We start from the raw sequence: 26,814 nt of genomic DNA on the forward strand, positions 1-26,814 counted from the left end.
AAAACAAAATCTCCCCTTCCAGTCTCCACAGGACCTATGTTTTCCAGTCTTGACTTGCTCCCAGATTCAGCCCTGTTCAAACAATTTCTCTCCAACTGTAAGTACTTAAAACATTGCATCACAGATAGGAATAGTAACTTCTGTTAGTTCAGTAACTTCTTCCTTGAAGAAAACATACCCTGTGTTTGACCTATAGACATGAAGGCATGTGAGACTGAAAAAAAAATCACTGCTGTGCAGCAATAACTATTGAAAATATGAAATTTCATAAAACAATTTACTATTTATAATATTATAATATTAAAATATTGGTTTATTGCCAGCTCATTTTCCCTTTTTTAGTTTACTTTTTTTTAAACTTTGTTATACTCTAGTTTCCAAAAATAAAACAGTGAGGATAGAAGACAAATATTAATAATAAAATGTTGACAATTTCTTTAGTGATGTACATCACAAAATAAATCTGAAGAGCCATTTACAAATGAAGCATTTGTATGTGTGTCAGTCAAACAAATGTAACTATACTAAACTAAGGGATAGTCAGACAACCAAAACATGTCAATCATAAGAAAATTTTAATCAACAATTTGGACAGCAGTTCAGCCAAAAGGATTTATACTTAGTTCAGAATTATTACATAGCCTCCTCTATACCTCAGATAGAATAAAACCTTTAGATGCATTTCTAAGATGTATGTTAGTAACCCGTTTTTAATTTATTTGGCACAGGTGGGAACAAGAAATGAATAATTTTCAGATCAAAACTAAAGCCATATGGGAGAACAGAGTGAGGAAACTTTATGCACTGACTTTGCCCATATTACAAGTATTTTTTGCACCACAAATTCTAATCTCCACAAGTTTTGCAAATATCTTCTCCATGTCCCTTCTCAATAAATTGATTCACTTCAGTGCAGAGGTCTAAAAATCTTCACTGCAAAGTTCTGTGCAATAAAATGCAAACTTTGAGGCAAAGTCTGTTCAATATTACTTAACAACAAGTCTAATTAAAAAAAAAAAAAAAAAAAAAAACCAAAGCCAGAAAACCCCACCAAACTTAAAACAAGCACTTAGAAAGGGACTTTACGCAACTGTTTCTGGTTTGGCATTTACAAGTAAACCAACTGTTAAATACATGTTTTGGTTGTCTGCAAATCTAGCTACTGACCCCTTCTCACATGTAAAATTAAACTTGGCAAAATAGGCCATTGCCACAATGACAGCAATTGCCCATTTCACTTCTTGTACACTCTACACATGCCAAAACTCTGCCCTAGTGCTCAGGGAAGCAAAGCATGACAGACCATGTTAAACCACTGTCTCTTTGGAACAGCTCCAGTAAAATCCCCAGAGAAACTGACCCAAGCTCCATTCTGAGGTATATCAGCCACTTCCACGCATTTTTCCTGTCAGTGGCCAAGACTGCACTTGCTACTTAATGAATGGGCTGTCATGAGCAAGCAAGCCTGGGAGGCTCAAGTTTTGGTCCTGTTGGTGATTCATGCTGGCTGTGTCCAAACAGTAAGACAAGCATGTTTCACAGCTCTGGTATAAATAGGTATCCCACACATTCTGACTCCAAACTGAAGGAAATGCAGTAGCAATTATCCCCTCCTATAAACTGGCTTCTATGGAAACATTATGCAGGCAACACAGGCTTCCTGTGGTCTAGTAGGTTACCAGTCTGGATGATCAAGAGGCCAGAACCATGGAACACAGTTGACCTCCCTCACTGCAGGCAGGTTAGACCATAATTAAAAGAAACAGCAAGAAAATAAAATAGGAAGGAAAAGGAAGTTCCCTTGAAAAGCTTAATGTAATACACAGAAGACTTCTCATCCCACACACATTCATACTGCCTATATACAGCCATAAAGCACAGGAGGAAAAGCTTTCTTTTCCACTAAATGTACAGAAAGCCTCAGCAGGAGGCGTAAGAGCAATCCCCAGATATAAAGAGAGATCAGCAAAGAGGAAAGTAACCAGATGCTCTTACAGCTCAATGAAGATAGGGCAAATAGTAATAGGCCTGAAGTACAGAAAAAGACATGAGGACAAAAACACAGCAAAAAGTCATCAGTAAAGCCATCTATGTAAGTACTAGGATAAACCGCTTAAGTAGGTTTGAATTGTCTGAGTATTATTTCACTTCCAGAATGGTGGGAATGACTAGATCACTCCTGAGGTCTTACAGCCTATTAACTTTATGATCCTATTAAACAATATAGAAACCAGTTTTGGAAAGACTTAGTTGTGTACTTAATTTTAAGTTGGTGATCAGTGAAATCAGTGAGCAGTTGATCTCACTGAAATCAGTGGGATTTCTCAGATTAAGCACCTCATTGAATGCTGTGTCATCTTTTGTCTATTCTGCACCACAGGGACAGCTAAAACCCAGCTAAAACTAAAACAGAATAAAACCAGCAATCTGAACCCACAAAATATGCTGTATTAATATGCACAGAATCAGAATTGATATCTTGAAGTCTCAAAGTGAGCACTGCAACTAAATTCACCTGCACTACTGCCTACCACACAGCATAGGAAGAAGTGGATTGTTTACAGAGTTGTTACTTTTGGGAGAGGCTTGTGTGTTAATAGTCCAAGATGAACCTTCAGTCAACACTGTTTGATTCAACTTTGACCACACATCACCCTTTCCTGGGTTGGGTTTTATTGCAACATTTTGGGGTTTACCAGGATTAAAACAATTTTAGAGGAGTAACTATGTATCCCTTTCATGAGCTGAACAGAAAAAAACAAACAAAAAACCCTAAAAACAAGTTAACCAACAGGAGTTGCCCTACAGCATTTGCGTCAGTAACTTTGACTGTGGATCTGCACAAGACTCTTCTTTGTTTACCAACCTCTCGGGGGCAACGCTTCCTAACCCTGTTAGAGAAATCATCATTCTAGACTCAGTTCTCAGCAAGAAGTCCCAAATGGCTCCTGAACTCAGTACAAAATTCAACGACAAAAACTTCAAGAACCATCTCTTCCTACATAGGGGATTACTGGGGACTTGGACTACAAACTGGACTGAAGCTCCAGTTTCTGTCCTGATGAAGGTCCTGAAAGTTCAGCAACTGTTAGTGCTCTGAATCAGAGTGAAGGGTACACAATTGGTATGAAATGTTTCATATGGAAATATTTTGTATTTTGGTTGACAGTATTATAAGGCAAATGAATAAAAATAGCATGATTTAAATATCTTAAGTAAAAACTGTAATGACATAACAACAAAAGAAAATGGTTTTACTTTACTAGAAATATCTCATTACACTATAATTTCAAAATCAAAATAAAAAGGTGTGTGCTTTTTGATACTACTCAGACGAGAATATAGTTGTCCCGTAACAGGTCTAGTAAGTATTTACTACTGGAACATAAATCAATCTAGAATTAAGATCCCTTTTATTGACAGCTTAGATATACAGTCATAGTTTATAGTCAACTTTAACTACAAACTTAGTTAGAAGATCCCACAGCAAAAACAGTTCAAGTAATACAAGCCTTTTTTTCCTGGCTGGGAGCTTTGCTGCACTACTCAAGCCTTAGTGCTGATGCCATAAACCACATGAGTCATTCCTTACACACTGCATACATAACTTGCAGGAGCAGGCCCAATGTGGAGCTGAGCCAGAGAATACAAGGATCCCATGGCACTTTGCACCTTTTAAAGAAAGTAATTCAGACAGCTTGCAAATAGTGTTGTCCCACTCCTGGTGGAGCTGGAACACAGATCTACCCCACAGTGTGCAGTCCTGAGGCTGGAAAATGCAAGGTATTGGAAAGGTATTTTAAAGAGATAAGAGAGGGAGACAGGAGTCTAAGATTGCTGGATGGGTCCCAAAATATTTGGAATGATGGGTATTGTAGCACATGTAGGTGAATAATATGACTGGCAACCAGGCAGAGTTGCCCAGGGCACACATATCTGTGAGAAACACCAGGATTGAGGAATAGGCATATCTTGCAAGTCAAGCAAGTGCTGAGATACAGCAACCTGATGGGTTAGTAAGCACCACCAAATGCTGGATGAAGAGGTGTTCACCTCTGTCTGACAGCTGCTTTCACTGTGTGTGTAAAAGACAAGCAGGTCCCAGGAAGGCACAGGAGGGAACATAATCTCAAAAATGAAACGCAAGCAAAGAGCAGAGGTATGCAAATATAAAATTTCCTCACCCTTTTGGACACTGAGGTTCAGTAATATTCTCACACTCTTCTTCAACCCAGCTTGCCTCTCCTTAAAACAAATGAATGCAATATATTTTTTAAGACAGTACATTCTTACTGATAGATGCAAGGTTTTTTCATGTTACCAGATGCTTTTAAAGTCATATTATGTTCTTGCTCCATTTATACAAATATAGGTACATATGAAAGAGGGTAGTAATTTGTTGATGATACTTACCTTTACAAACAGCTTGATAATTAACACAGCAATCGTTGTTTTCCACACAATCATCTGAACAGGAACAACGATATTCTAGTCGCCTCTTTTCACCACACCTGAATTTATTGCAGGTCCATATGTGGGCTAAAAAACAGGTGAGAGAGAAGGACAGAAGGACAATGATTAATACCGCTTTAAGTCCAGAACTAATAAAGTAAGTGTTAAGTTCAATCTCAAATCTCTACTCACTGAGAAACAGTCCTCAGGTGTAACAGAGATAATGAGTTATCTCATACACGCATAGTATCGCAAACTTTAGCACTTCAGGAAGTAGGAACACCCATGAGTAAATATCCAAGAGCACAATCATCTCAATATAACTATGCAGCATATGGGTATAAATTCCACATATCAGAAAGATTTCATTTTACAGATCTTTTAAAATATGGTAATTTATGTGGGTTTAATTTGTTAAGCTCACACTATAAAAAAAGCCCCAAAACTCCACCAGATAAAAAAATTAGCCTGAATTTGGAATGCCCAGAAAACACTGAGCAGCGATAATTTATTCTGACTTGCACTTAAAGTCACAGTGGATTTTACCAGTCATCATCAGGCACTCCAGCCTCTTTCAGCACCTCTTAGTAACAGGTATCACTGCCACTATTTAAGATTCTATACATAAGCTCACAGGAAGACCTACTGACTTCAGCTCCACTACTGATTTTATTAGAGAACAATACTAATTTCTCTGAATGGCATATTCCAGCACATTGTATCATCTGAAGACCTGGATGTCCTGCTTGAACATGAATCAGCAGTGCCCTGGCAGCCAGGAGGGCCAACCCTGTCCTGGGGGGCATCAGGCACAGCATGGCCAGCCGGGCAAGGGAGGGGATTGTCCTGCTCTGCTCTGAGCTGGGGCAGCCTCACCTCCAGTGCTGGGGGAAGCTCTGGGTGCCACAATGTAAGTGCTAAACTATGAGAAAGTGCCCAAAGGAGGGCCATGAGGATGGTGAAGGGTCTGGAGGGGAAACCTTATGAGGAGCAACTGAGGTCACTTTGTTTGTTCAGCCTGGAGAAGTCTGAGAAAAAGCTCCATGATAGTCCTCAACATTCACAGGAGAGGAAGCAGAGGAGCAGGTATCAAGCTCTTCATTCTCGTGACCAATGAGAGGACTCAAGGAAAGAGCATGAAGTTGAGTCAGGTGAGATTTAGGTTAAGTATCAGGAAAAGATTTTTCATCCAGAAGGTGGCTGGGCACTGGAAAAAGCTCCTCAGGGAAGTGGTGACAGTGCCAAGCCTCACAGAGTTCAAAAAGCATTTGGAAAGCTGTCAGGCACATGGTGTGACTCTTGGCCTGTCCTATGCAGGGTCAAGAGTTGGACTTCATGATCCTGATGGGTCCCTTCCAACTCAGCATATTCTGTGCTTCTACAATTTGTTAGCAGTCATAAACACAAATAAATCCTTTACATTCAGTGAGGATAAACACCATTGAATTTACTAGCTGAGTGAATACTTAAGTGAAGATCTTAACAGAGACATGGAAGCCAAATCTAAATGTTTGAGCAGAAGACACTCAATGATTTTCATACATGGCTAGCAATTAGAAATCCTTAAAAGCATTGTCAGGTTAATCTCACTTTCAGTAAATCCACTAATATCAAATAAATCTCTACTTCCATGAGAGAGAAAAGAATCTATTATGGTTCTAGTTACATGATACTATTGGGAAATTAGAATTTGATTCTCCATTTGATTCTCTGATGTTACGCCTAATTTTAAAAAAAAACCAAAAAACAGCACCAATTAATTAATTCATATTCCTAGTGCTAAGACAGACTCTCCAGTTTGTTTTTAAAGAATCTTTATACTCAGGAGGAGTGATGTAAGAAAACAGAGTAAAACTCGTGTGATTATATACCTGGATATATCAACTATATATGTGTAACTTGACTGTCAGTAGCAGTCAATTGAAGCAGGGATCTGAGCTCAGTTTAATCATTTGGTTTTCAATGTCCATATTGGAATTTTAAATGGATCAGTGTGGTCTCACCCAGAAATTAATCAAATGCATATAGAGAGGAGTAAGAAAAGAAAAAGTTGTCTGAAAGGAATGTTGCTTTTGAAGCATAAAGGCAAAACTAAAGTAGAGAAAATAGTCAAATGCTGTACTTGTTGTTCTATCCACACTAACATCGGTCCTTGTAAAATTTCTCTTAGGTATTTTTCACACGTTTGTCTATTTGACCTTTGCCTTCTGGCAAATCATGGCAGCTGCTTCTCATTTCGCAATCCTTCACCAGTGCAATCTGTTTTGTCATCGTGCCTTGATTCGTGCTCATGACCCTTGCTTCACATTCAGGCAGGGGAGTAGCAAGGCTGAGGGCCTGAGCAGCTGGGTAGGGAGAGATGGCAGCTTTCACAGAGCTGCTCTGTCCTTCCCCTTTTTCACTCAGGCGATGACAGACAAATGCAATACGCAGAATGCACTTCTATTCCAGGCTTGCCCAAGAATATAGGAGTTATCCCTGATGCCAGGGACAATGTGGGTTACTGTTGTCTCACCACCAGCAAACAAAAAGCTGGCTAAGACCTCGAGTTGCCATTGTTCCTCCTCCTTTCAAGGGGGAGGGCAGCAGCACGGTCTGTGGCAGCCTCTCTTCTCACAGGAGAGCTACGGGAAAGCCAGCCTACTGGCTTTGTCAGCTCCTAAGTAGTCCAGCTGGGTGAAATACAAGCTTTGCTTTTGCGAAACAGCAGCTGTACCAGAGCCCTGATGTTTCCACAGGAGTCCCCAGTACCACCATCATCACTGCAACTCCATCCAGGAATGCAACACAGCACAAAAAGGGGAAGATGAGTGGCATCAGAAACACTCTGCTGCTCAGTAGCCCTGTTTTGCACTCACAGACCATCTGAAATAAGCCCTGACCGCAGCAGTACTCACATATGCTGAGCTGTTCCCTGCCCAAGAACAGGAGAGATTGCTCCCTCAGTTTCTTCCATCCTTACCTGGTTGTATACATGTTTCCTGGTAATCTAAGCAGCAGTTTCCAAGCTTGACACAATCTTTATCGCAACGGCAGCTTCCAAAGGTCCTTTCAAAGCAACGACCTTTGCAGGTTTTCACTGTAATATTGGATAGTGTTAGATATCAGTGGCTGAGCCCAAATCAGTCAACATGCAAAAGAAACTAACACAGCCAGCGTGTGAAATGACACAGATGCTGATTCCAACATACAGGATGGCTGCAAAAACAGTGGTAGCCAAAGGAAACACTTGATCCAACCAAATGTTTATTTCCTCTTACTGAACAAAAATAATTTTTCGTCATATTGAACAGAGGGTTCTGTTCTCTTTTAGCAGGAACATGGTGTTTCAGTATTGGCAGAAACCAATTAAATGAAAGCTAGTTGTGACTGTCCTCACCCCTGTGCTACAGGAAGATGTGAGTACAGTCCCTCGTAGTATGTAGGATCTCAAGATGTAAGGATGGCTGTTCCAAAGCAGACACAAGAGATACAAACATGAGTATACTGCTCACAGGTTTATTTTTTGTTCAATTTCAATATAAAAAAAAAAGACATAGCACTCTTCCACTAGATTGGTGTTGCTGAGAGCAGGGGGATAATCACAAAAAAAATTTAACAACCAAATCCAAACAAACAAAAAACCCCAAAACCCAACCAAACAACAACAAAACAACAAAAAAAAAAAAACCAAAAAAAAAAAAAAACACCACGACCACCCAACTAGAAACTAGTGATATGAACGATTAACAAAAATTAAGAATTTGGTCCCTCTGTCTAATCCTGAGCAATCACCAGAAGGGAGTGAGGGAAATCCATCATTTGGCTCATCTTCTGAAGAATCTTGAGGTATGTGATATTAGGAAAATGAGATACTAATGAACCAACACTGCTGAGCTGTAATAAAATGAGAAGAAACCTATATATATAGTAACAGAAATTGTATAAACTGAACCTCTGTTGAAAATCCTTTTATGTTCAGCTTTGAAATTATTCTTCATAGTTGCTCCCAAAGTGAAGCCTAACTTCTTTAAAAAAAAAAAAAATCTTTCGTAACTTTCTACCTGAAGAAACTTCACTATTGAAAAAACCACATATTTTTCAGAACAGAAAACAGACAGAGGAATTCCACCAGGAATGTTTTCAGGCTACAATTCTAACCAGTAAAATAAATAACCATTTTTTTCTTCCATAATTGACTGGAAAAGATGAAGAACAAATGTTCCAGGACAACATGAAATAGAAGTTGTTGTGTTTTGTTGTTTCATTTTGGTTTTTTTTAATGGTGAACTGAAAACAGCCAGCCATTCACCACAGTGATAGCTGGGATACATGGAAGCTGCCAGATCAGACACTGAGTACCAGGATCACTTTACCTCCCAAGTGGGTACACACAATCATTGACTACACCTGAGGTTTATTTTCTGGTATTTTTATTCCACTCTTACTGATGCGGCTTCAAGCAATGCATGCAACCCTCCTCCTGCAGCAAGAAGGGTGGCATTCTGATAGTATGAAAATTAATTCACAAAAAAAAAAAAAGGAATTATTGAGTAACATTACTAAATAAAAGATATAGTATTTACCATCTTTTGAACAGCTAGGCTTCAGGCCAAATATACATCCTAGGATTGTCGTTAACACGCAGACACAGAGTACCTGTGGGACAGGAAGGAAAAGAAATAATATTAAATTACAATTGAACGGTTTTGAAAGTGCTCATTTTCTCTGTAATGCTATACAATTGTACTGAAATTCATAAGCATGCTGATTTGGAGGCTGAATTCACTGTTTTCACCAGCAGTTTTCACTTCCACAAGTAGTTATGTTGTTTGCAATTAACTAGCAGTGTATGAACATGCTCGTCACAACTGGGCCTATGTATATAATTTCTTCTCAAGTCCTTTAGCATAGACATATATCATCATGTTTTTCTTGATTTCTTTATATCATTCTTTCATGATGATATATTTCTATTTCTTACACATTTTATAGAAAACTCTTTTACTCCACTCCTTCCTGGTATGTTGTTCTAAGAGGGTGAAGTTTTGCCATTAACCACAGACGACAAACAGAAGGCAAACCCTTAAGTGATACCTATAATTTTCTTAGGCAGGAAAACCCTTTCCCACTTCCTACTATCCAGTTCATACTAGATCTGGGTCCACACCATGGTAAGCAACTGTGGGATGTCACATCAAGGCTGACCACAGTGTCTTGCACTGACCAGAAACTACGGCTGTGTTCATTATGGATTCTGGATGCACTGAAGTTATAGAACAAGCACTATATAACCCAGGTCCAGCATGTCACACCAGGATTTAATGCCTACTCAAATGCAGAAACAGATTTCTTTTAACTTCATGAAGTATTGGGTTTATTCCATAAACTCTTTGAAAAAGTATGCATACTATAAGTGCTTAGACAGTAATCAGAGAGAGGCCAAGAATGCAGTTACAACAGCTATTCTATTTAAGTCTAGAATGTAATAAAGTATTTTGCCACAAGTCCTGAAACAGAATATGCTGCAATAATACAGCCTTTCTTATACATAAGAATTTGGGGAGCTCTGGGTAGGGAAAGATTGTACATACCACCTTTCCAGTCACTGTTTTCTGTGGAAAAATCACACTGAAGCAATACTTCAATAACTTCACATACATGGCCACACAATTCTGTCCCTTTTTTTCTCCTTTCCCATCAGCAAAATCTGCTGAGTCAGCCTTGAGTAGGATGCCTGAATCATACTGTGATGTGGCAAAAATTCCCTCCATTTTAAAATGCACCTAATTATTTCTCAAGTTTATTCCTTTTAAATACTGCGAGCACTTCAGCAACTAAAAACTATTTGTGTTGTTTTTAATAACTCTACAGTTTACTATGCAATTTTGTTCACTAAGCAGTTAATAAAAACAGCAAAAAAGCAAATTCTGGAATGCGTAGTATTGGAATTCAGCTATTACTCTGAATTTTTAAACTAAAAATTATCAAAAAAACCCACATTAATTAATATAAAAATATTTCATAAATAACATTTATTTTAAAAATGAGCAATAGACTGGACCTGATGAAGCTGTGGCTCAGAATTCTGAACCAGGCAAGACACCGGAATCTCATTCAATATCACATGCAGCATAGAAATAAGCATTTTTTCAGTTCAATTACAGTCTTTGAATTGACAGGGGAAGAAGCAAAATAATAAAAGGCTGAAAGGGAAAAGCATCATCTATTTACCTGGATATGAAAAAACTTACAGAAAGATGCATGTCTCCATTAAACCCAGCTATCAAGAATGAACACAAGTACAGAACTTTGTACTTTTCTTTTTTGTTGCTGTTTTTGGGTCTTGGGATTTTTTTGGGGGTTTTTTTTTGTTTTGTTTTGAAATCACAATACCAACAGGTGCAGCATCAACACTTCCTGTTACATCAGTATCAACAATGTTATTTTCAATGTAAATTATTCTGGACCTTTGAAATCCCTCATATAAAATATCATCTAGATAAGAACAGGTGTGCAGGGAGATAGGTGACACTTCAAATGCAAGATGTCAAAGCCCAGCAAAATCAGTGGAGAGGGCAAGACCTGTTACTGTCCTTTCAACATTATTATTCTGTTATTGTTATTTTTATTAAATTAGAAATTGATTAATTTATTTTTTTTAAAAGCCAGGTTGAGCAAATTTTATTTCAGGGTGAAAATTTATTGCTTCTCTGATCCCACCAGGCCTTGCTACTAAGATCAACAAGTAGAATGTCCTGTGAGATGCGAACACAAACATGCTTTAAAACAAGCAAAACCCACAGCTATTTGCTAAAACACGTAAAACCCACTCTTTTGTGGTTAACAGATTTATTCCCATATCTTTGTAACAGCTTTATTCCCATATCTTTAAACAGCTGCCTAGACCTATGATCTATGGGACTTTGGCCACCTAAGGCATCCCTGTACAGAAAACAGTGCCACTAAATGGACTATCAATATTCCTTGGAGTTTCAGTTTGGGTAATACAGGAATTTATTCATTAATGCAGGAATTTAATCATTAATGCAAAAATAAAATCTACATAAAACCCACCATAAAGCAACAGCATTATAATACTTCACAGTGTAAAACTGGCAAAACTTTGCTAAAATTCTCACAAATAATTTCTGTGATTTTTGCACCAAATGTAATAAAACCACAGTTTTGTCTTGTATTCCAGGTTGTCAGTTCTATGCTTCTATGAACATAATTCCAAGAAGCAAAAACAAAAGGATTATGTTCACTGAGGCACATGAGTACTCTTTTGGGTACAAAAGTACAAAATACTACAAAATGCAAAACTAAATGCAATTATATATTAAGATCTTGAAACTCTCGACTCACTACATTAAATCCTTTGTTTTCTTAACCTTAGTTCCATTAGCTTAAATTTTTGTCTGAAAAATATTTTACTGCAAAACTCTAAAGCTTCCCCCTCCTTTTTGCTTTCCTCTTTCTTTCCTTCTTTAACAGTTAATAAAGATTTTTTACAATAACAGTAAGTTTATGCATTAAACATCTGACAGTGTTCTAGGACAGCCTAATCTAACCCAGCGGAACCTCATGCAATTGCAGCTTAATGTTTAAGGCTTTGAATTGAAGCTTTATTTTGAGCCTGAATGACTTCAGTCACATGGATATTATCCACACAAATGGCAAAATGTTCTGCTGGAACAATAATGAGCAGCTAATACTGGCCAGCAGCAGCAGTCCTGACTAGGCACAGCAAGAGGTGTTACACCAGTAGTTGACCTATTGTCAGTGGAAAGGCCCAAAGATTACCAACTCTGTAGATGATGAAGAATATTCAAACTACTTTTGAAGATCCAGATACTCACTGAATCTCACTGCTGCACCCTAAAGATGAACCTGTTTGCTTTGCTTCTTTCTATATTGCAACATATCTCTGCTGTCCAGAGAAGTTATGGACGCCTTGGAAGTGTTCCAGGCCAAGTTGGACAGGTCTTTGAGGAACCTAGCAGAAGGTGTCCCTGTCCATGGCAGGAGGGGTTGGAACTATATGGTGTTTAAGGTCCCTTCCAACCCAAACCATTCTGTGATTCTATAAGAAAAACTCACCACAGCAAGTAGGTTACTAATTTTACCTGACCTGCTTTACATACAGGTAGGTCAGGTTGGAGATGCTGCAGCCTGCTACACAAAGATTTCAGATTTTTTTAATCCATACAAAGACAAGTAGCTGCATGCATGCTTGTTTACTAACAAGGACCTTGTTTAGTATCCTGCAGCAAGCACCAAATTCAAAGCTCTAGGTACTACCACACTGTCAACATAACACCTGCCTTGAAGGTTTAATCTGCCTTTTTAAACCATAGGAAGAAATCTTACCTGTTCTCTCTCAGCCATATTCTTCTACTCAAAAGAGAATGCAAAAATTGAGAACAAGGTGCCATTAAGAAAGAATATGGGAATCCAATATTTCATAGGAAACAAGTAAAATTAAAGAACCTGGCCTTGTAATACACAAAAGTAGAAAATTAAAGTTTTATGATTTGTATCTTATGAGGCTACTAGCACAAACTGTCAGATTCAATTCTAATGTTGCATCCGAGCAAAGGTTTTTAAAACAACACAGTAACAACAGCAGAGAAGAAAATGTCCTTTTTTGGTTTAAAAATAATTTTTACAAAGTTTGCTTTGGAATCACAAAAACATTGTCATCTAGGGATGAATCTTTGTCCCATCACTGCTTCCTTTACGTGGGAGGAAGCAATAAAAGCTTTGCTTTGTAAACAATTATAATGGTTGGGAATAGGTGGTTGAAAGTCTGGAAAACTGCAATCCTGAGAACATTTCAAAAGCCTTTTATTTCAAAAGCCTTTCATTTTGAGCTGGGTAAATGGAAATATGTTAGCATGGTTAGAGAGGAGAATCATTTCCCTCACTCATCTCTAGAGCTGCAGCTGAAAAGAATTTTTCAGCAGTAATTTTGGGGAGCTGCTGTAAGGGCTGGAGTCAGCAAAGCATGCAGGCTGCGAACACCTGATCCCAAAGAGACTCCTCAGCTGTACAGGTCTTACTGACACACAAAGAAATCTCTCACTGCCTTAGCTACTGCCACCTTCCCTATCACATTTTAGTCCTCCTTTACACAGTTATACTACTGTCCCTTTCTCTTCATTCTTCTCTAGCTCTGCCCACATCCCCCATGCCCCTCCTCATTCTATATTCTATATTCTATATTCTATATTCTATATTCTATATTCTATATTCTATATTCTATATTCTATATTCTATAATTTCTTTGGCAAAGAATGCACTGATACCTCTTTTAAAGAATTACCATTCTGAATTATATTTATTTCTGTGTTGATCTTCCTCACTCTTTGCCACGTACCCAGTTACTTTCTGTCTCCCTTTCTTCATCCCTGGTATTCCATGGCCAACAAAACTTGTCACTCCAAGGTTTAAGACACATCCATTAATAACTATGCAATTATCAAGGAAACCATGAAAAATAATGTTTTTCCATCCTAATCTCCACGATTGGTTCTCACAATTGTGTCATATGTATCCATGAAGGGAGGATGTCTAGACAGGGTCTGTAATGCCAGTATTAAGAAAACCCATGGAATTTTCCAAAACCACTGGGATCTGCGAAAGGCATGCTGTGTTTTCACTGTTTTGTGCACCTAGAATAGATGATGACTGACCTGAACCTTAACACTAAAATATCTTCGAGAAAGAATTTCACCTGCAAAAATGTAAAGAACACAGGAACATATCATAAATTTCAAGCAAGAACAGTGTCACCTTCTGACAGTTAAAAATGCAGACAGCATACTGTATAAAGGGAAAAAAACTACACTTATCTACACTTGCCAGGGGCAGCGGAACACTTACTCATGCTTGTAAAAATTATTTTTAAACCAGCATAAACCCCTTGCCAACAACTCAGTTTTATTCAAAAGCAGCGGTTACTTAATAAAGTTTAATAAACTGAAAGGAGGTAGATACTTCAGTCACACGAGCGCAGCTACTTAAGTAACACTTTAGTAAATCACCTAAAAAAAAAAAAAGCAAATCAGCCCTGAACCAAGTGCACCACCTCTTTCTTGCACCAGTCATCTCTTCTTTCCACATTTGTAAATATTTTTATGGTCTACAAAGACTTGATTCTGTTGATCTACATTCCACTCGTAGAGGCCAGCAGGAGGAGAATCGCTGAGGCTCCCAGGTCCTGGCTGTTGTAAAACACTGGAGGTGAATAAATAATTCTGAAGTCAGTGGATCAAAATGCTGGAGATAACACCCAAAACTTTTCGAGAGCTAAAACTATTTACTATGAAAATGCAAAGGCATTATTGTTTTTCTTCCTCAGAGGCACATAGGATGTCTACTCTCATTCTTTCTATTGAATGTTCTCAGGACTGTTATTATGTGCTATTGCAACCAAAGGCCATTCAAAGGACAAGAGTGTTTTTAAGGTAGATTGAGCCACTGTAAGGTATTACAAAAGCCTTCACACAGCTCACCAAAGAGTGATAGCACTTCACTCAGTAGAGAATTATCAGTAGAAGACTATCATCATACTATAGCTCTCTAATACCTTCCAAAACTATTCAAGCATCTGCTTTTAACAAAAAGATACCAAAAGACAGAAGAGTTAGCATCTGTCAGCTAGTCAGCTGGAATCTAAAATATTTTTCTTATTTGTTGCTTGCCCAACTGTGAAGGCACATACTCTCCTGGAAGTCATTAGCACTTGAGCTGTTGTTATCAAAGCTTTACCCCAGCTGTTACCTTTTTCACTGCACTTAAGATCATGGGAGAATTTAGAGAATAATTAAAGTGCAACAATATGCTAGCCAAGAAGAAGGGGAAATAAAACATCAATTGACAAAAAGCAGATAGCAGCTGACTCTACTATTTAATCAGTGAGTAGATTTTTGTAAAAACCTAAGGAAAAGAGGACTGAAAACTCATGTTATGAGAAAAAAAGTAAACATTGTACTTTCAAGCACAATTCTTTTATTCAACACAGCAGACTAAGAACACAGAACAAAGCCCACTGCATGTCATCCGCTTTAGTGGCAACCACATATGAATGCACAGCTGCATAGAAAGTAAAGAAACTGTCAGTAATTATGCCAACTAAAATTTGTTTTACAAACAACTGGCACTTGACTCATAAATAAAAGCAAAATTGGATCTCACAATATGGCCTTGAGCCATCTTCACGCCTTTCTATTCCAGATGTCCCTTTTCAAGAATGAAGCCAAAGCTTTTCCAGTTTAGATTACTGTCATGAGAGTTGTACTGATTATACCACAAAATATACCAAGTATACCTATATTCACATCCATTTTTCTTTGTCAGATACTGTTACAACTGCCACCATGACAGCAATATTAACTTCCCCAGGAAGACAAAATGACCTTAAAGAATAAGTGAAGAAATCCTGTAGAACACCAAGATTATTAGGAGTGTGAAATAATTGCAGAACCACAAGCAGTATGAGAAGAATGTAGGGCAAATCAGGTTTCATACAATCATTTAGGCTGGAAAAGACCTTTAAGATCAAGTCAAACAATTTCAGTTATTCATTATAAGTCTTTACTAAGTACACTGATATTGATCACAGACTCATCTTCAGCCCTGAATCCTTTGACCATTTTCCCAAAACAAAGACAAGGGATGATAAAGAGGGCATTATTTACCTCAGCACCTTTTGAATATAGCCCCTCAAAAAATAAAAAAGGCAGACTATCAAATTTTGACACCTCACAACATGGAAACATATTTGAGCCAGAAGAAGGTTCTGGAACTGGCCCATTTACCAGCGTTAAACAGTGAAATGAAATATACATGGTCAGGTTGGATTATTGATCTTCTTGAAGAAGCTATAACAACACTTTTTTTTTCATTCTAGGAACAAAAGCAACCAGTGTTTAACACAAACTTGTATCTACAGACTACCACATTAGAAAGCATTTATGTATGTTGATTTGCCTATATGCCATTACACAGCAGAACTGAGACAAGGCTATGCTCACTGACTTTCTTCAGAAACGCAAATACTACATTTTTTCTTATTACTTCCTTTTCTCCTTAGCTAACCTATTGTGTTAAACAATTAAACATTATTTCATTTGCAAAACATCCTTATTTATGCTACTTTTCTTTATCCTCCATCACACCCCATTTACCATGAAAGCCACTGCTGCCTTATAAACACACTTATAGGAAACTTTTTATACAGGTGACTTGTGCAATATCTATGCAGAAAAGTACTTAATGCTTTTCAGTGCAGAAAGTGTTTTTTTGAAAAGAGGTCAGGAAGTACATCAAAACAATGTAAAAATATCATTCCAATATTGAACATTATAAAATAGCTTCTCTTAAAACCACATCTGCTACTGTTTCATTCAAATGGGACACTGTCATGATGCAGTACATCAATAAATTCTATCATAGGTCATGGTAATACTTGCCAATATATTAATTTCTATTTTCAGCTCCAAGGTGAGAAACTCTTCCTATCTTTCATGTTTTTAAAGCCTTTATTTACTCTGCTCCTCCTTTCAGCCGGAGGGAACAATAACACAGCTTCCACTGCAAGTCAAATCAGAACAATTCACTCTGTATAATTCCAGTGATACCAGTAAAAAAACGCAAAGGAAAATTTTTGAAGAGCAGGAGTTGGAAGGAAGCCCTGCGCAGTTTTTGTATCTTTGGCCTTGATTGAAATCCAAGTTTTAGGGCAGTACCTAAGTTGTTCTGAATCCAAGACAAAATTATTACTACAGGAAGCCTATCTACTTAAACTGTGTTCTTTATTATTTTAGTATCCAAGAGTTTTACAGAACTATATGAAGGCGTTCAGAACACAAGCTGCCTTACTCCTCCCAGGAATTTGGCTGGCTGTGCTTGGGGCCATGTGTTCCCTGGTGTTAGTTCAGTTATTGATAGTACTATTTGGGAGATCTCAATCAGTCTTGATGATAGCTCTTCAATAAAAAGCTAGAGAAAGCCTCAGAACAGTCACTCTCCTCATTTTAGCCAGCCTTACCTCTGTGCCCTGTCTGGAATTTGGTACAGCCACACTGCAGTCAAGTCCATCCTGGCCATTTATTCCTTTGACCCAAACTCACAGGCCTGCCTTCCCTTGCCTTGGACCTCTCTTACCATTACAGACTCACCTGGCAATTTAGACTATTGGCTGAACCTGGTTGGTGTCCCCAAATCCACTGTGCTCACTTGGCTCACACACAGCGAGACTGTCCCTTTCCAATAAGGGCACTGGCTTGTTGCCACAACTGGATACAGTTTTACTTTCTCTTCCAGCATGGCCTGCCTTCACCTGGTGCCTGACAGGTAGGCAAAGATTTACTGCAAACATTACTGGAAAATTAAAAAAACGTGATGGAAACCCTAAGGCACAGATTGCATCAGAACTCTGAATGCTGGAGCAGTGAATATGAGCACACAAACCAATCACAACCCAATTCACTCGTTTTGCCTGAATGGACCAAAGGGCTGAGCCAAGCACACTGTAGCCTAATCTACACTGCCATTCTCCACTCCTATTCCTAGGCCAATGTGCCTGTTTTCAGGCATCCAGCCAGCAGCCCTGACAGATGCACCAGTCACACAGCTGGGTGTGCTTCAGCCTCTCCCAGGATTTGCACTCCAGCTGGAGTCCAGGCAGCCAGAAGCATCTACACACACCGCACTCCAAGGGGTGACTGAAACCTCCTGCATGGCTTAAATCCTCCAATTCAGCTACAGAAAAGACTATTTGGTAGTTTTATTGATGTTTTATTGATGCTAAAAGTCATACCTAAACTACCCAACTGAAAGCGAGCTGAAGTTTGCTTGGCCAATTTTAAATCACCCCTTTGATTGTGTATCCAAGTCCAACCCAGTTGGGCAATAAAATTTCAACTGAGTTCTGATTACAGTTTTTAACAAAGATGGTCTCCACTCTCCCTTTGTGAAGCTTTTTATAAAAGTGGAATTTGAGGAGCTGTTTTTCTCTGTTATTGTTTTGGTTGTGCAGCTGGTGTTTGGTTTTGTTTGTCTGTGTTCACTGTTGTTTGATTTGGGTTCTCTTTTTCTATACTTCAAAATCCCCAACTAAATGGAAAGATTTAATTCCTGCAAGTGTTTCTTTGGACAATATTTTTTTATTTCACATAGCTTCTGCCTTTTAGCATAGGTTATGCCAACTCGCTGTATGAAGTGTAAATAAAGCAAGAATACAAATTAACCCTGGAAACTCTTCAGAGCTAAAATTTCTAATTTTTTTTTTATTGTATAGAGCAAGATTATGACTTTTGTCTTCAATACCCAGCATGAAAATTGCCACTTGAAGTGCAATAAAGAAATTTTGGGGTTACATTTCCCTGCATATAATGAGAATTACTTGCAAAGTCTTCCCTAAAAAGTGAGTAGACTGAAGTGAAACATTCAGCTATAATGATTTTTAAATTCAAACCCCAAACTTTTTTTGCTGGCTTAAATTGGTTAACAATGTCTTTATTTTTTATATGTATAGTTACAATTTTATTCTAATTAATGCATTTAAGCAATATCAACAGCAACTCAATAAAAAAAATGTTTTGTCAAACACCCTGTGTTCAGACTTTAAACCAAGTCACAATGGAAGCTGGAGAGCTCTAACATTGGCAGAAGACAGCTGTAAAGCATCTTTCTTTCCCAGCATTGGAAGATATTTTCCTACAAATTATTAAGATATTGGAGATCAGCCAAGAAGTCTTTTAATATTTCTAAACTGAAAGTGCTTCAGAGTCTATTAAAATATGGCAATCTTGTTAACATCGTTCTTTACTTCATATTTCAACAAGGGATGTTTAATGCCAAAAAAATTTAAATCACCCAAAAGTCACTCTAATATTACTTGGTGTTTCTTGGATCTCAGAAGTCCCATCTAAGCTCAATCCAGCACTGCCATGGAAGCCAGTAATTTCAGCAAGGACCACCTTTCCCTACTGATAAATAAAGAAAAAATTACAAGCCACATAAAGCAAAATAATACAAAAAAAGGATGAAATTGAATGGTTTGCTGAGGGCCAAAACTAGATTAAAGACTGAACATGGCACCCAGGCCTCTCCGATTCAGACAACAGCATCCTTCAATCCAGTGCTTGAGAACTGACTGATACCCAAAAAAATACCCACGCTGAAGTCAGCTGAAGTCAATAACCACAGTCCAAATTACAAGGTTTGGGTAATTAAATACATATTCTGCCTTTTTATAGAAAAAAAATAATATGGATAAGCATTAACAATTTTGTTTTAAAGTTCTAATCTATACAAATGTTTGGGTACCTTCAAACATCTTTAAGAGGAAAACCATCAGCATGAAAACAACCAAACAGGAATACAATCTTCCCAATAATAGTAAAAGAAGGTTGTTCCCACATCTTCATCTATGAGGAGGAAAAAAAAAAAACCAAATAACAAAAGCAGACAAACCTACTGTTATCTCCAAAATCCTGACATAGCACACCCATCTTTCCCTGCCTGAGCCCAAAGACAGCAGCTATGAGCTATTTTCAAATGAAGTGGTGAAAACCTTTCAGGACTCATACAGAATATCTTTACATCCAATAGATCTTTTTTCTACACTTAGACTCTTTGCTGACTGCAGCAATGGCAAACATGAACTGGCAACAGAAATTCTCCCTTGGGCAGAGATTGTCTCATTTATTTATGATAAATTGGGGTTTATGATTCATAAAAGCTTAACATAGCAACCAATGGATGACTGAAACAAGATTTATAAAATAATGGAGCAGATGTTCCTGAAAACTACACTAAGGGACATGGAAAATAAGAAGGTGATGGCTATTGTGGCTTCACTAAGGGCCAACTGTGTCTGACAAATTTGGTGGCCTTCTAAAATGGGATTACAGCAGTGGTGGAGGAGGGAGTACAAACCCAAATCATCTACCTGGACTTGTGCAAAGCATTTGACAGGTTCTGCAGAAAATCCTGGTCTTTAAACTGGAGAGACATGAATTTGACAGAGGGGTATGGAACAGGCTGGATGGTCACACTTCTGAACTATGCTTAGGGGCTTGATGTGCCAGTGGAAACCAGTGAGGACTGCCTTCTTCAGGGTCAGTACAGGGACCAGCACTGCTGGACATTTTGTCACTGACATGGGCAGCAGGATCAAGGCACCCTCAGCAAGTTTGCCAATGACACCAAGCTGTGTGGTGCCATCAATAGGAGGGAAGGGATGCCATCCAGAGGGGCCTGGGCAAGCTTGAGAGGTGGGACTGTGCAAAGGCCAAGTTTGTGATCCCACATGACAATCCCAGTACCAGCACAGGCAGGGCAGAGAATGGTTTGAAAGCAGCCCTGAGGAGAAAGACTTGGGGCTGTTAGTGGATGAGAAGCCCAATGTGACCCAGCATCCCCAGCTGGTCTGCAGATGGCACAAAACTGAGCAGTGCAGCTGACATAACAGAAGAATGGAATGCCACCCAGAGGGACCTGGAGAAGCCTGAGAAGTGGGACCACGAGAACCTAATGAAGTTCAACAAGTGCAAGGTGCTACACCTGGGTTAGGGCGATCCCTGAGGTGAGTGCAGACTGGGAGAAGGCCTCACTAAGAACAGCCCTGCAGAGAAGGATTTGGGGGCGCTGGTAGATGAAAAGCTGGGCACAGGCTGTCAATGTGCACTCACAGCCAAGAAGGCCAACTGCATCCTGGGCTGTACACACAGAAATGTGACCAGCAGGTCAAGGGAGAGGATTCTGCCCCTCTACTCTGCCCTTGTGAGACTCCACCTGGAGTGCTACATCCAGCTCTGGGGCCCTCGGCATAAAAGGAATTCTTAAGACTTCTTGAAGCAAATCCAGAAGAGGGCCAGAAAGATACACAAAGAGGTAGACCACCTCTTTAGTAAAGATAGGTGGTGAGAGTTGAGGCTATCCAACCTGAAGAAGAGAAAGCCCTGGGAAAACCTTACATCTTCCAGTACCTGAAGGGGCCAATGAAAAAGCTGGAGAGAGACTTGTTACAGAGCAAGTAGTGATTGGACAAGGGGAAATGGCCTTAAATTGAAAGAAGGTATATTTATATTAGAAATTGAGAAGAAATTATTTATTCTAAGGGTGACAAGACATTTGAAAATATTGCCCAGAGATCTGTGGATACCCCATCCCTGCAAGTGTCCAAGACCAGAGTAGATGAGCTTTGAGCAACCTGGTCTAGCGTAGGTGTCCCTGCCCATGATAGAGGAGTTGAAACTGGCTGATCTTTAAGGATCTCTTCAGACCCAAACCATTTTATGATATGATAAGACTAGAAGAGACCTGAAGAGGTTTTCAGTTCAATCTCTTGCCCAGTGTTGGAAGTGCCTTAAAAAAAAATAAAAAAGACTGGACAGCCTTATTGAAAAAAAGGGGGAAAAAACTTACAGACTATAAAAATATTAAGTGCATTCCACAGCATTGTTTTTAAACTTCACAATTTATTATTTTTATGCAATCTGAAATGCTTGAGTTACTCTTTAGATGAGACTAACACACTTCCAATGTCTCAGTCTGAACCTTACCTGGATTTTTTTTGTGGTTTTTTTCTACTTTGGAATCCTCAGGCTGCAAAACTCCTTAAGAATTTTTCTAACAAAAGTGTCAGTTTAAATGAGTTTTCCAGTTCTGTCAAGAAGTCTGAAGCTGTTGAAAAGAAACATTCTCCTACATTATTACTTTATTTCTCTCAATGTTTCAGCTGTTAGACTGGCATGGAAAAATTTATTTTAATGGAATGAATGAATCAGACCAAAATGCAATGCCTGAGCTCCTGGCAAGTGGGAAAACCTCAAGCATAAGCAAAGGTTATGCTGCTCTTGGGCAGCAGCATACTGCTCACTCACACAACAGCCTGGAGACACTACAGACAGACAGACAGACAGACAGTTCATTGGGCTTTGAGGGACAGAAGTTTGAGCTTAGAAAACTGGCAAGACAGTAAATAAAATGGTGGCTTTAGGTGCTTAGGGAAGCACTGTGGCTTAGTAAAATCCCCCACTGGTGGAATCCTCCCTCTGCAGCAGCAGCAGCTGCTCTGTGATAGGGTAAGGTTGGCTCATGGACAAGAGCTGGGAATGTTGAGGTTGTGTTCACAAAGTGCACAGACATCTGCAGGTGGCAGGCACTTGTGAAGGAAAAGTAGAATGCTGTCCAGTCTCAGCTTTCCAGAAAAATAAGAAGAATGACTCAAGTATTCCTTAATCAGCAGAAATGCATTAATGAGTTTTTAGAAAATTTCAGCATAAGCTCACTTGAAAGCAGTTGTTTCTGGGATTTTTTTTTATCTACATATATAAAGGAGACAAAAGCACACACAGCTAGGATAAATGCAGGCAAATAAGATTTACCTATATCTGGACACTTTAATAGTTTCACATTACTATAAAACTACAAACACCAGGCAGGTAAGTCTACTCATTTTTTTAGTACATTTGCATATCATCAATGCATCAGCTTCTGAGAAAGAACAAACTAGCATTTCCAACTCCAGTTTGCCCCTTTCTGACATTTTAGGTTAAACACACTCTTGTTTTACTCAATCCAGTATCACCTGCAATATCTAGAAAGTTTTCCAAGTTCCCACTGAATATCTTACATCATCTCTGTGTTTGCAGTCATCCCCAAAAAAATAGTGTATGGCCATAAACATTTAGAATTTTTAAATTATTTTTGTATAGATGACATATTTCACTCTGACACTCATGAGCACAGGAGGAAATTTTTGCCAGTTCTCAGTGAATGGCATTTGGGAAACAAGAACTTAATTCAGAAGAATAAGTAACTGCAAACACTAACTTGTGCTCAACTCCGGTCTCTAAGTGGCTGGGCATCTCTAATAATTTTGTTGCATTAGAGACTAAAAAGCTCAAGACAGAAATACTAGGTTCTAAGGCTGGAAAGAGCTGAGCTGTTTTCACCATCCAACTGCAGTGGCTTTTATAGCACAACCTTAATCTCCCCAGAAGACAATAAAACTAGCTAGTAACCACAACCTTTTCTTACGGGGACATTTCATCAGAAAAGTTGCCAAAAAAAGCTTTTGCATGGAAGCTACCACGGACCTTTGCATGCATTTTTTTTCTTATAACATTCTGACAAACTTAGAAACATAATTCACCTTCTGCTATGTTAGAAAGTATGACCAACCTGTAGTCACAATGATATGGGTAGATGAATCATTTGAAAAGGTAGCCAGATTAGAAAGATATCACTAAATTTGGATAGGTACCTTGACATTTCTGCTTCAATGTATAGAGGACTATTTATGCATACATACATAGTGACGTTTGCTGCAGTTCCACTAAAGGTTCCTTCCAAGAACACCATAATTCTTTCACCTTGATAATGAATTTAGCCTCATAATGATTACTCCAGGCAGTTTGGAAGGTCTTATTTTCACATCTCTATGGGGAGGATAATTATAATACAGCAGCATGGCTAAAACTGGAAAGTGACCTACCCGCTAACAATGGCTTTGGCTGCTGGGGCTTCTGAACAAGGGCCAAAAGTGCCTCACAGTAGCACTTGGAGACAAACTTTCAACCCACGGTAGCTCGAATTCAGAGAAAGGCAAGTTTTTACACTTCCTCTGTCCTTTTGGCTCTTTAACTCTTTTTAGCTTTTCCAGCCATATTTTCCTATTTTAACTGGGTTTTGCCTTCCCTGGTGTCCCCCCTGCAGCAAACAGCTAAAACCACATGATGAAAGACGAGACAACCATTGACACCACAAAAGAATTTTGAAAGATTCAACGCTGAGGGCCGTCAACAGAGTAAAATAAATCAAGAGTTGCGAATCCCTCTCCGAGGCAGGTCGCTGTCTATACGCAATGCCACGGTCCTGACTCCCGAACGGAGCCGTCCCGTAGCACTGCTGCCCGGGGCATCCCGAGGAGCCCGTGCTGCCGAAGGCAGTCACGCTCTTCCAAAACGCCGAGAGGCTTCTGAGGTCCCACCACGGGCTCGTCTCCCATCTCCTGAAGCCTGGAGACGGGCGAAACACCTGCGCCAGCCGCGCCGCTCCCGCCGGCGAGGTGAGCCCCAGCTCCGCCCGCCCGGCCCCGCGGCGCCCCGGCCCTTACCAGGGAGAGCACTTTGTACGTGTTGGGATCCTTGCTCTTGCCGCCCGGAGGCTTCTCCGGCTCCTCGGCCAGCTCCATGGCCGGCAGCATGGGCACGGCCGCAGTCTGCAGCCCGCCATCAGCCGCCCCTACCCCGTCCAGGTGGTCCTCATGGCCCTTGCCCGCTTGCTGCCCGTTCCCCTGCATGGTCCCGCGGCTCTGGCCTCCGCCCGCCCGGACACGGCTATTAATAGCCCGCGGCCCGGTCCCGCCCCGCCCGGAACGCGGACACCGGCGGCCCCCGCTCCCCCGCCGGCCGCGGCGTGGAGGAGGGAGCGGGATGTTCCCGTCCTTCCCTCGGGATGTTCCCGCCTCGCTCGGTCACCCCGGCTCGGCCGCCCCCCGCTTCCCGACCCCTCCCTGCAGGTAAAGGGCGGGCGCGGCTGCGCTCCCTGCGGGCAGGGAGGCGGTGCGGGGCCGGAGGACACGGCGCTGCTCCGAAATAGCGTCCGGGGGAGGGCGCCGGGCCGTGTTTACCAGGGAGCGCGGAGAAAGTTTCCGCTGCCCTGTCCCCGGCGGGGGCGGTGGCGCGGCTTTCCCCGAAGCCGCCCGGCGGCGGTAGCACAGGTGTGCGCGGGGGCGGAGGTCCCGCTCCCGGTGCCGCTCCCGGTGCCGCTCCCGGTGCCGCTCCCGGTGCCGCCAGAAGCAAGCACCAAGCCCCCGGTGCGCGTTTGCACCCAGAGCGCCGCCCGCTGCTGGTCGCCTTCGCAAGGTGCTTCCCTCCATCCCCGCCTGCAGTTGTTCGCCCCTTCCCGAGGAGGTTTTCCCCTCCCGTGTGGGGGATGCCCACGGAAACCCCCGCAACGCGGGGCGTCGGGCCAGCCGAGAGCCCGCACACCGGGGGCGCAGCGCAGCCGGCGGTGTCATCGCCCGCCCGGGGGACACTGCGACTCCTTTGGGGTGATTTGGACTGTTCAGCCGGGAGAAGAGGGGACTGAGGGGAGACAGCATCCCAGTTTACAACTTCCTTGTGAGGGGAAGAGGAGAGACAGGCACTGTGGTGACCAGCGACGGGACTCGAGGAAAGGGCCTAAAGTTATATCAGGAGACATTTAGGTTGGATTTCAGGAAAAGGTTCTTCATGCAGAGGGTGGTTAGGCACTGGAACAGGCTCCCCAGGGAACTGGTCACAGCACCAAGCCTGACAGAGCTCGAGAAGCACTTGGACAATGCTCTCAGGCACGTGAAGTGACTGTTGAGGATGGTCCTGTGCAGGGTCAGGAGTTGGACTTGATAATCCTTGTGGGTCCCTTCCGGCTCAGCATATTTTCTGATTCTGGGACTGGACTCATTGCCCCTAAGCCAGGCCCTGCTCAGCTCAGGGGGCTGGTGTTGTTGGGGTGAAAGTTCAGGGCCTTTTTATGGGACTGGCACTATCTGGCTCCAAGATGCCACTTCCCAATCATTCCCACTAAATTCAGCCCTGCTTGTTTGGCGTGAGAAAGGTGTTTGTACACACCTTGACTGTTCATGGGGAAAGGCAGTTCACCCCACATATGTAGGTACAACCCCAACTGCAGGGCTGGCTCCAGATGTGGGTCATTCCTCCTTTCTGTAATAGATCTGTGAGGGTTGAGTACCATCAAGACTTGCAAAGTATGACTAAGCTTAAAATCACTAAAAGTATCTCATTCTCCATAATTTTTTAAGTTTTTTTACTATACACAGTTATGTATGTTGACATTGGGCTTAGTCTTTCAGTTCTAATGGGGGGGTGGGTTTGATTTCCTAGGGTTTCAGGAGTCTATATCAGATTTATTTTAACTGTCAGTGTACTCAGAAAGGAGTGGCCCTTGCATAGTTTCCGAAAAAAATCCATATTTTCTTAAAAATAGCTACAGTGAAATGAAAATTTCCTTTGGAGGTGATCTTGATCCCTGTTGAAATGTTGTTGCTCTGCTTTCTATTTCAGTTGAGTCACAAGAACAAGCTGTCAGTACAACTTCCCATTAAGAATAATTGCCAGGATGCAGCACGTACATTACTGCAGGTCTGTAGTGCTGCTGCAGCTCGCAGCATGCTGAGGGTCACTGAGGGCTGCTCCCACGTCCCTGCTGTCATCTAATGAGGTGCAATCTTGAGAATTTCTACCCTAATCTTTCACTTGGTCACGTAGGAAAGAGAAAGGCAACAGAAACTGTGATAACTAAGCCCTTGAGCCTACATTAAAAATCTCATTTATTCCATTAATGTGGCATTTCAAACAG

General features: G+C 40.6%; 1 protein-coding gene across 2 annotated transcripts in view; it reads right to left on the reverse strand.

The window, feature by feature from the left end:
- ENPP1 (ectonucleotide pyrophosphatase/phosphodiesterase 1) overlaps positions 1-25,464 on the reverse strand; it is a 53,230-nt gene extending 27,766 nt beyond the window's left edge. The window contains exons 1-5 of one of the 2 annotated variants that reach the window (XM_074537803.1): positions 25,085-25,464; positions 9,018-9,090; positions 7,415-7,531; positions 4,414-4,539; positions 4,185-4,245 (exon numbers count right to left, since the gene is read on the reverse strand). In XM_074537803.1, the coding sequence (XP_074393904.1) occupies positions 4,185-4,245; positions 4,414-4,539; positions 7,415-7,531; positions 9,018-9,090; positions 25,085-25,333 (626 nt within the window). In that variant the 5' untranslated portion in view covers positions 25,334-25,464. Of the gene's footprint in view, positions 1-4,184; positions 4,246-4,413; positions 4,540-7,414; positions 7,532-9,017; positions 9,091-24,568; positions 25,008-25,084 lie in introns of those variants that run through there. The other variant, XM_005493577.4, reaches the window with a different exon arrangement.
- Between the last annotated feature and the right edge of the window lie 1,350 nt (positions 25,465-26,814).

Source organism: Zonotrichia albicollis, chromosome 3, assembly GCF_047830755.1.
Source record: "Zonotrichia albicollis isolate bZonAlb1 chromosome 3, bZonAlb1.hap1, whole genome shotgun sequence".
Lineage (NCBI taxonomy): Eukaryota > Metazoa > Chordata > Aves > Passeriformes > Passerellidae > Zonotrichia > Zonotrichia albicollis.